The 10,605-nt window shown below is 51.6% G+C and overlaps 1 protein-coding gene across 1 annotated transcript in view; it reads left to right on the forward strand.

Moving 5' to 3' along the window:
- NOBOX (NOBOX oogenesis homeobox) overlaps positions 1-10,354 on the forward strand; it is a 28,001-nt gene extending 17,647 nt beyond the window's left edge. Inside the window, 7 exon segments of the mRNA XM_012650557.1 lie at positions 6,318-6,866; positions 7,311-7,493; positions 7,737-7,875; positions 8,153-8,238; positions 8,474-8,696; positions 9,025-9,329; positions 10,053-10,354. Coding sequence (XP_012506011.1) covers positions 6,318-6,866; positions 7,311-7,493; positions 7,737-7,875; positions 8,153-8,238; positions 8,474-8,696; positions 9,025-9,329; positions 10,053-10,354 — 1,787 coding nt within the window.
- Positions 10,355-10,605: the final 251 nt, after the last annotated feature.

Here is a 10,605-nt window from a genome sequence, read left to right on the forward strand (position 1 = left end):
TGGTTAGGAGTGCAGGTAGGAACTAGACTAACGGGGTTCAAATCTTGGATAGCTACTTTGTGACCTTTGGTGAAATATTTAAGCTCTCTATGCCACAGTTTCTTCTTCAATAAAATGGGCTAATGATAGATCATAGGGTTATTATAAAATTCAATGAGTTAGTATTTGTAAAGTAAGTAGAAAGTGCCCGGCATAATCTAACTCACAGCTTCGATTATGAGTTGTGGTCTAAGAATTTATAATTCAGTAGAGACCACACAAAACTCTAACCAGGTCGGCCTGTGTGACGTGATGTAATATAAATGTAAACACAGTGTCAGTATCAGGGAGATCACAGCAAAGAGCAATAAATTCTGGCTGTGGAAGGCTGAGATAGGCTTCCCAGGAAAGAGAATATTTGTGTTGGGCTTTGGAGTATGAGTAAGACTTTGACAGAAATAAAAGGGAAGGAAAGATGTTTCATGCTAATAAAACAGCTTGCTCTGTGGCCCTGAGGCATGAGAAGGCACCTGGCCTTTTCCAGGAAAGACCCAGAACAAAAGGCTGGGAGGAGACTGGGGCGAGGGAGGGTGGTAGCCACTGAGAAGTCCCAGTGAAGGTTGGGGCGGGGTTGAGAGGTTCCTGAATGCTGTACTGTTATTAGCACTGCAGCTCTGCGATCCTGGGGAAGGATAGAACAGAACAGAAAGAAGGAAGTGCCTCCTGACCAGAGACATAGCAGGAGGACAGGATTAGAATGGATGTAAAAAGTACTTTCTAAATTACAAAACGCAAACATTGGTGATTTATTGTAAACAATAGCAGCAACATGGCTTAAACGCCATCACCATTCTTGTTAGAAGCACAAAATCTCGAGCGTTCGGTGCACGGGCATTTATTACTCTGATTCACGCCAGAACCTGCCCTCACCCCACCAGGGCAGTTTCCACTTGAGCCAGGTGTTCTCAGTTCCCTTCACTGGCAACCTCAAATCATCCTTCTCCTGGGGTTTCCAAAGGAACCCCCCAAGCAGAGACTTTGGGGGTTCCCAGCGTCTCTCCCAGTCACTGGTATCATCGCCTCGGCTTGGTCACCGTGGCCCCTGTGTTTACCTGACCACCTGGCTTTTTGCCTTCATCAGCCCAGCTAGTCCTGGTCCCTGAACCCAGGCCTGGCTCAGGCTTCCTTTTTGCTCTCCCTGCCATAGGTGGTGCTTTTCTTCCTGTTGCTTCGTGGGGGCCCTGACCTCCCGCGTTTGCTGTGACTATGATTTCCCTGGCTGGGACCTGTGCAGATTTTTGCTTGTCTCTCCCCATGCAGTCTTGCTTCTTGGGTCCCAGGTCTTCCAGTGACCCTTTGCTGCCTACACTCAGGTGTGGCCCAAAGAACAAGAACAAATCACCCTGTGGTTCTGCTTTGGAAAATGTTCTCCATCAGCTGCCACCTTTGGTAATGTTTCCCAGTATAGAGAAGGACGCAGAAGGTTAAAGAGGGCTTATTTCCCTTGCTTAACCTAATTATATGGTTAACTCTATATAAACTGGAAAAAGAATTGATTATATTTCTTACTAACATCAGACATGTTTCTTTTCATTCTGTCGTTCTCATATCTGTGAGAAGGAAAAGATGTTGGAATAAATGGCTCTTGCTAAGTGGGCAGTGGTGGTGGTTTACAGTTTGGCTCTGAAAACTAAGAAACCAAAATATAAAAAATAAAAGCATTTCCCTTCCTGCTAAACAAATTTGAGTCTATGAACTAGTCACAAGATCATGAAGATGAAATGTAACCAAACAGGACTTAGAAAGAGCCCCAAGTCCTCCTAAAATAATACCCTGTTGTCCTCCATGTGATTGAGCAGTCTCTTCTCAAGCCAGGGTTTTAACTTCCACGACAAATATTCATGCTGAAGTTGATCCATAGAAGATATGACTTAATAGCATGTATGGTAAACACAACACCTTCCCAACAAAACACATTCAGACACGTTCCCGTGCCCATGTGCATCTTAGATAAAACTCACTTGCAGACAGTAAATAAAATTCGCTCATATAAACAAAACATCAAAGTATATCATTTGTAAAAAAAAAAAAATAATTCACTGATGTGTTTGGAAAAATGTCAAAATTTTCAATTTCCTAGGACACTATGCAAACCCTTTTGTACAGTTAGACCCTGTATCTTTTGAAGTTTTGTGTAAGGGTGCTATCCAGGCTATGGGCTATTTGGATGTTTGCTTTCTGACTTCCCCCTGGCACAGGGCAGCCAGCCAGTGAGAGGAAGTACAGCATAAATGACAGCAGAGAAGGATGCTTTATTTTTAATTTAATGCAATAGGATAATCTATTAAGAAATTAATTGTGCCAAGTTTGTTATTGCAGCAGACACCTCAGTAAAGGACAAAAGGTTATTTTCTTTCCCCACACAGGCTTCCACCATCTATTACTCCCTCTCACACCCCTAGGATGGTTTTAATTGAAACCATTGATGATTTTTCAAAAGAAAAATCTAAGAGTGTCTCAAACTCTGACATGTATAAAAATCACCTGAGGGCTTGTCAAAATGGATATGTCTGAGTCTCTCCCTGGAACTGCCCATTAAGATTTCTTGGGGTGGGGCCATATTTTAAACAAATTCCCTAAGAAATTCTGATCCAGGGGGGTTTTAAGAACATTCTTTGAGAAATATTAGGTCAAAAGAGACACAAATTAAAACAAACAAACCAACCACTGAAATACCTGGATATAGGACCAAGAAGAGCTGAAAATTTGGAGGAAAGGGCCAGACCGTGTTAGCCTTTTATCCCAAGTTAAGGAGCTTGGTCTTTATCTCAGCAGTCAGGGGCCACGGTACAGTTTTAAGCACGACTGTGACATGGTAAACTTTGCAGCTCATAGCTCATGTGTCACCCTTGCCAAGAAGCCTCCGTCCTAGTCCAGGAGAGGTTCTTGCTCTTCCATGCTCCATATTAGCCTGTGCATAGTTCTAACTCTCCACTGACCACACCGTATTGACATGATCCATTTGATTGTGTTATTCAAATCTGTCCTCCACCAATTAGCTTCTATGGGCAAAGAAGTGATTTACCCACAGGGCCTGCCATACAGTAGGTGTCCTGTAAATGTTTAATCAAGAGGAAAATTTCCATTTACCAAATGGTCTTCATTCTTTACATAGAAGGCAACTTCACTGCCCACCTTCCCTTGCTCACATGGCCTAGAATGCTTCATTTCTTTCTTTCATTTTTTTTTTTAAGAGATAAGGTCTCTGCTGCTCAGGCTGGAGTGCAGTGGCATCATCATAGCTCACTGCGACCTTGAGCTCCTGGGCTCAAGCCATCCTCCTGCCTCAGTCTCCTGAGTAGGCTGTATCTACAGGTGCCTGACACCACCCGTGGCTAATTTTTAAATTTGTATTTATTGTAGAGTCAGGGGTCTCACTATGTTGCCCAGGAGGTCTCAAACTTCTGGCCTCAATTGATCCTCCCGCCTCGGCCTCCCAAAGTGTTACAGACGTGAGCCACTGTGCCTGGCCAAATGTTTCATTTCTAGCAGAGAAACTGGGCCCTATTTCTAAACCCTTCATAAACCAGAGGATATCCATCTTGCTGAAGGAGTCAGAATGAAACATCAGATGCCTGAAGCTTTGATTATATTGCTGTGAAGTTAATTAACTTCATTTTTATGTTTCAGAAAATAAGTAAAGCTCTCACAAAGTCCACATGTGTAAAAGCCCCTCAAAATGTACCAGCTGTTTATAGCACGAAAACACGTGGTATCCACACTCTTTTAAATCCTAAAAACAAAACACCTGGATTCTATTCTGGAGCAACCCCCAACCCCAGCTCCACGCACCTGTTTCAACCTGGCCAGCCCTTCCACTTTTGCCTACCTGCCCACGCAGTGTGGAAGTAAGGAAGGGGTAAGAAGAATTTTTAAATTTTGATTTTGTTTTTATGAAGAAGGCAAGAAACATTCCATGAACTAGGAATCAAAGTTTCACCCCTGTGAGACCACCCCTGAGAGAGTCCCTTCCGTTCTCAGAGAATCGCACTGAGACACCAAATGGGTGGAGACGTAATGACCCAGCCCCGGCTAGCGAGCGGGTCCTGGCTTTACCTGCGAGCCTCCTCGTGCAGTTGCGTCCAATCCACAGTCTGCTCCTCGTCCAGCTTCTCTTGTGTCGTGGGTTCTTCCAGCTCGTTCTTCAGCCTCTGAGCGCAGCTCTGTGCACTAAGGACCGCAAATCGGTTCGGGGACTTTGGGTTCGTTAATCCTGAGGCGTGGAGAGACTCCAGGGGGCAGCTAGGAGGTGGACAACCCAGTGTTTAGGGGACCCCCCATAAGTGGCTCCAGAAGTGGCCTTCCACGGCTCACTCGGAAGGGCTCAGGAGGGCCTCTGTGTTCCAAGCCCAAAAGCACGACCCAAGACCAAGTCCGCCTGAGGATGCAGCCCTCCAAGGGCCCCCTGCAGCCTTTCTTCCCTGCCCCCGCCGAGGGAGGGGCCTCCTGGAGGAGACCCACACGTGGCCGCGCAGGTGAGCGCTCTCAGTCCTTGCAGCTGCCCCACGCCCCTGCGTCCCGGGCCGGCCTCGCCCGGGGGGTGGGGGTGAGGGGGCGCAGGCTCGGGCTGCGGCTCCCCGACCCCTGCGGGCTGCACACCTGCCGGCCGGCGAGGCTTCATTAGGCCGCGCCTGTGCAGCCCGGGCGGCCGCAGTTCAGGCCATGGAACCCGCGGAGGAGGATCCCTTCGAGGAACCGAGGGGTGAGCGCGCACCCGCCGGACCCTTAGCCTCTGGCGCGCGGGGGGTCGGGCTTGGGGGGCTTTCCTGCGGGGCGGCCTCTGGTCACCCGATTACCAGCAGCCGGCCGGAGAGGCTCGGCTGGCCGAAGGCAGGGGTGGGTGGAAGGGAGGGAGGAGGCCGCCCTCGTCGCGCCCTGCACTGTGGAGTTCGGATCTCCGGGGAGTCCTGCTACTCTAGGTTCTGAGGGTCCTCAGGCTCTCACGGGGGCGTATCGCTGTAGATGAGGGAGCAGGTACTAGGTGCCATGAACCAGGTTCCTTGCTACAGGACAAGCTCTCCTGAAATGCTGTAGCCTTGCCCCGCACCCCATGGAAGCAGACAGGCCTGCTCGCCCTCTCCACCAGCCTCAGACCCCCTCGTGCAAGTGGGATCTGACTGCACCCTAAGAAACAATTTGGTAAAGCACCTTAGCCCACGATCTTCCACCTTTCTTTACTCCTTAGAAAGTAGTTCCTTAAGACATTATCTCATGCAATTTTCGTTAAAATAACAATAGCTTAGTTGCTAGGTAGTATTCATTTACAAATGTTCCAGTTTAGTTGGAAACGATAAAACGGTCGAGTGAGTTGGGTGGTGAAAGGGGAGGGAACTTTGGTGGCCCCAGGAAGGACTCTCTGTAGTGATTAAGAGCACAGAATATGTGCTCGCTGTGCTGGGTGATCCTGCACAAATTACGGAACCTTCTGATCCTTTCTTCATCTGTTAGAAAGCCTTCTTCACAGGGATGGAAGTGCGTTCTGTACTAACCTTTGCAAGGCGCTTAGCGCCATGCCTGGAACTTCGAGAACCAGTCTTTCCTCAAAGAAAGGAAAATAGGCATTCAGGATGAGGGATGGGGGGTTGAGTTCCAGCTGGGTCACTCTTTCTTTACCTGAAAAAGAGGGTTGGCCTGGGAGTGAGGTGCTGCTTTGCAGGGACGGGGAGAAAATGGGTGTGCTGTGGGGGGAGGTGGGGCAAACATGGGGAAGACAGAGTGAGTTCTGTGGAAGGTGAGGATGGCTGCTCCGGCTGTCTCCTTTGATGTCCTTGCCTGGGCTTCTGCAGACTATCTGATCCTGCTTTGTCCCTTCTCCAAGCAAAAATCCCTATTCTATAGCAAAAACAGGATCCAGTCTTAGAACAAGCAGAATCTCAGTCGATCTGTTTCCCTGTCTTCCTAAGCCATCCCTAACCCCAACATTTGTTCCTTAGAAATACCCAAACAGATGTCTCTCCCTCAAAGCCATACCCTTGTGTCAGGGAAGAAGATGGGGAGCTCTCAGGGAGTGAGCGCCCTCCAATTAGGAGGTGCTGTGAGCTAAAACCCTCTTAGAGCTGCATACGTTTGTTTACATTTTTCAAAGCAGTCGGGTTCTCTCATTTGATTCTCACAGTAGTCAAGGTAAGTCTGAAATTATTACCTCATTTGATAGGTTGGCAAATTAAAGCTTAAGATCAAACAACAAATCAGCTGGAGAACAGGAAACAGCACTTCCTGTTACTCCAGGCTCTGTCTTCATCCTGGTGCTAAGGTCAGTGGGTGCTGCCTCCCCACAGGCCAGGAAGGTGGAGGCAAAGCCCTGGCTCCCGGGCCGCAGGAGGAGCTGCTGCAGGGTTCAGCCCCTCAGGCTCACGATGCCCCACGTGAGGAACCACCACTCTCCTGCTCCATCTCGGGAGAGAAGAAGCTGTCAGAGGTCTCTGCAGGTCTAACTGGGGCTCCTGCTGGGAGAGCATGCCAGCCTCCTGGCTCCAGGGTGCTCCACAAAGACAGAACTCTAGCCCCACCTGGACCCCAGCCCCAGGGGGAAGGTCGTTCCCTCCCAGTGGGAGAGGTGAAGATGGGGAAAAGGCTGTATTCTCCAGGCCCCGGTAAGCAGAAGAAGCCGAATGCTGTGGTTCTGGCCTCAACGTCATCTCCAGCTGTCACCAACTTGGTCCACACCAAACACAACCCAGTGCCTTGTGGATCGGGCCGGGGGCCCTGCCACCTGGCCAACCTCCTCAGCACATTGGCGCAGAGCAGCCAAAACACAGACCAGAAGAAGCGGCCCCCGGAAGTGACCTGCCAAGTTCGGAAAAAGACTCGAACCCTATACCGCTCAGGTAAATCCCTAAAGGTGAGAGGAAACCTGAGAGATCTGGCACCATCCCAGGAAAGGTGGGTCTGCACAGACACTGTAGCCCCAGGAGACCAGAGGAGTATGGTTAGTGTATGTGTCACTTTGTCCTGCATCCTCTCTTGGGCCATGGCAGTGCCACCACCTCTGACCCTCAGAGGGGGAGGGTGGGTTGTCTCGCCAGAAAGTGAGATTGGGACCAGGGTAGAAGGTTAAGGAAAGTATGTATCACACAGGTCTCTACCACTACATCCAAGAGCAAGAAGACCCAGCCCAATGGGGAACTTAGCTGTGAAAGTCTTTGGGGAGGGGTTGGTTGGGTTGGGGACAGTGTCCCATATGCTAAAGACACCTGGTGAGCATCCTTTTTCTCCTCTCCTGCCCCGTCACTGGTGTTCATCCTTCTTGCACAAGTTTCTTCTTCTTCTAGACCAGCTGGAGGAGCTAGAGAAGATATTCCAAGAAGACCACTATCCTGACAGCGATAAACGCCGGGAGGTCGCCCAGACGGTGGGGGTCACCCCCCAGCGCATCATGGTAAAGGGGGCTGGCTCACCGGGTGGCAGTGGGGGTGGAGGACCTACTGATTGGGATTCTCCAGTTGCAGAGCAGAGTGCTCAGTGGCAGGCCGGGCAGGAGCTGAAGTGAGATCTCAGACGCAGCCGTGCTCCTGCCTGTTTGCACAGTCACAGCCTTAGATTGGTGGAGGAGGACACTGCAGAGACCTTTTTATAAAACCAACCTGACAGGGAGGCATCTGAAGCAAAGTGGTGAAGTGACTCCCCTAAAGTCCTGTAGCTCACCATGTGACAGTCAGCCTTAGTCCCCACCCCTTAGTCTCTGTCCCTCTTCTCAGATTCTTCAAGTGCCTTTCCCCTATAGGTGTGGTTCCAGAATCGCCGGGCCAAGTGGAGAAAACTGGAGAAACTGAATGGGAAGGAAAACAAGGACGATCCTGCAGCCCTGGCCCCTGGCCCTGCCAGCGGTCAGTGCAGGTAAGAATTTCTCCTCTTTCTGTATCATCCCTATAGGTAGAAACAGGGCCACACTGGGATCCTGAGGTCTAGGAGGAAAGAGTGTTGGGAGGCTGGGCATGAGTCCTGGGGTTGGTGGCTAACACTTGGAGGAATTTTGGGCCAGGATGGGATTGAGAAGTTGCCAGTACCTTGTAGGAGGCAGAGTCTGGGAATCTGGTGTCTCTATCCCTGCACTGGGCTCCAGTCGGAATCCGGAGACCACCAGAGCTACAGTCTTCATTCCCTCTGCTTCCAGCTCTGCAGCTGAGCTCCCACCCACGGTGCCTGTGGACCCAATGCCTGAGCCCTTCCCTCAGGAGCCTCCTCTGGACACCTTTTCAAGTGAGCTCCTCCCTTCAGAGGGTGAGCTGGGGGGAAATGGCAGCTAAGAAGACAGTAAAGACAAAGGGTCCTTACTTGATAGTGGAGGGAGGGGGCCAGAGCTCTGCAGTGTTTGCAGCCCATGAGGCCCATTCAAGCGGGGCTGGGCATTGCTCCTGTCTACCATTCAGCAACCCCAAACCTGCCTCCCCACTTTCTTACCCTTATAGCCCCCTTCTTTGCTTGCTTTTCCTAGAGCCCCCCATGCTGCTGACTTCTGACCAGACTCTGGCTGCCACCCAACAGAGTGAGGGTGCTCAGGGGGTGGCGGTGACCCCACCACTCTTCAGCCCCCCACCTGTTCGAAGGGCCAACCTTCCTTTTCCCCTCGGCCCTGTCCATACCTCCCAACTGATGCCTTTGCTGATGGATGTTCCTGGTGGTGACAGCAGCCACAAGGATGGGTCCTGGGGAACAAGGTATGAAACCTGGGGTGGGGGGAGGTCACGAGTTATCTTAGGAGGGGTATAGAAGGAGAGAAGAGAGGTAGACCTTGGCGGGGAGGGGAAAGTGGTAACTGAGAGGAGCAAGAAGCAGTATATGAGATGGGAATAAAAGGACAAGTGGCTTTGGGGTGGGAGGAATCTAGGATATCAAAGCAACAGAGCAGGAAGAGGAAGAGGAGGCACCAGTGGTGCTGCAAGCCTGGGGTCACCATGAAGATGGCAGGAAGGGACTCCCCTGCTGCATGGCAGGAAGGAAGAGGCCACCCCCGCACCTCACCAAACGCCCCTCTGTCCTCCACAGCATTGACCTACCACCCCTCTGCTCATTTTTGGAAGAGCTGGAACCTCAGGATTCCCAACAGAGCAACCAGCCGGGCCCATTCCCGTTCTCCCAGCCTCTTCACACCCAGCTCTTCCAGCCCCCGAAGCCCCAGTTTCCACCCCTCCACACCTTCCCCTTCCACGTGCCCAGCCCGCTGACACTGCCCCCGCCAGAAGACACACTCTTCACCTTTCCCTGTGGCCCTGGCGGGGGCACATCTCAGGGCTATTGCCCGGGCCCCCCCTCAGGGCAGATGCTGCTACAGCAACCTGCTGGGAATACGGGTGAGTTGGGGCTGGAAGAGAAGGGCCCCTTTGTGCTTGGGGAAGGGGAGAAGGATGGGGAGCCCCATAATCTGGAGGGCAAGCAGCAGCAGGGCATGGGTGGTACCGCTGGTTCTCTTTATTAAGCTCTTCTTCCTTGAATTTCCTGGAGGCTGCAGAGCACAGTGTGAACCGGCAAGAGAGCTTGGGGTTTGGCGCCAGGAAAACCAAGACGTGAGGTCCAGCTCAGCTGGTGCCTGGCGCTCCCAAGTCTCAGTTTGCTAGCAAAATACGAGTCCCATACGCTAGAGGGATTCAGTGAGGATTAGAAGCGGATGACTGAGAACACTTGGCACAGTGGACGGAAGCTTTATTAGTACTCTGCTGGGCCACTTGGGCTTCTGAAATCCCAGAAGCACCCATCTAATTAAGACCAAATTCTGGCAGAAGGGCAGGAAGGACATGTCCAGGTGGTACTGGTCTCCTCGCTGCCTGTGTGAGACAGGGTTGGCCTGAGCCGCGGTCCACTTTGTGTTGATGTTACCAGACCACAGGACTTGAGTCCAGGGGTGTGTCTGGTCTGGAGGGGAGAGCCTGAGGGTGCCAGCATTTCACCCGGACTTGCACTGGGGACCTCAGCTGAGTTTCTGCAGAGGTGGGAGGGGTCTCTGTTACAGAACACATTGAGTGATGGTTGATGCTCTTAGTCCTGTCCAGTAATTTCTTCACCCTTTGACCCCACAGGCACAATCCCCTGGAGTGACCCCTGTGTGACAGAACTGCCCTTTCCTAGTCTGTTCTGTCCACAAACCCTGGGACATGGCCCAGGAGGAGACGGCTACTTCCCCGATCTATTTCCAGCTCCCTGTGCTCAGATGACGAGCAGACAGCCGTCACCCGGTCTCACCCAGCTGCCTGAAGGGGCCAGACCAGGAACTGGGCCCTTACTCAGCAAGGCGCAAAAAGAGCAGCCTGCCACTTGCCTGGAGCAGCCCTGGGCACCGGAAGAGGCCAGAGAAGAAGACAAGAACAGCCAAGTCCCCTAACTGAGGGGTCGAAGAGTGAAGAGTCTGCTCGGTGGGACAGGGCTGGGCTCACGCAGAGGACAGGGGCTGAAGGGTGGAGGAAGTCTGTAGCTCTGTTGCCTGGGGTGGGAGTGGCGTGTCTCCCTGTGCAGGTTTGTCTTGCTGGATGTTGATTTGGGAAGGAGGAGGGCTGATCCTACCCTTCTCTCCACACCTCCGAAGAAAGGGGTGGTCTGTGCTACTTTTGAATGTTGTATCAAGTTTTGTTTATT

The sequence above is a fragment of the Propithecus coquereli genome, unplaced genomic scaffold (assembly GCF_000956105.1).
Source record: "Propithecus coquereli isolate 6110/MARCELLA unplaced genomic scaffold, Pcoq_1.0 Scaffold334, whole genome shotgun sequence".
Classification (NCBI taxonomy): Eukaryota; Metazoa; Chordata; class Mammalia; order Primates; family Indriidae; genus Propithecus; species Propithecus coquereli.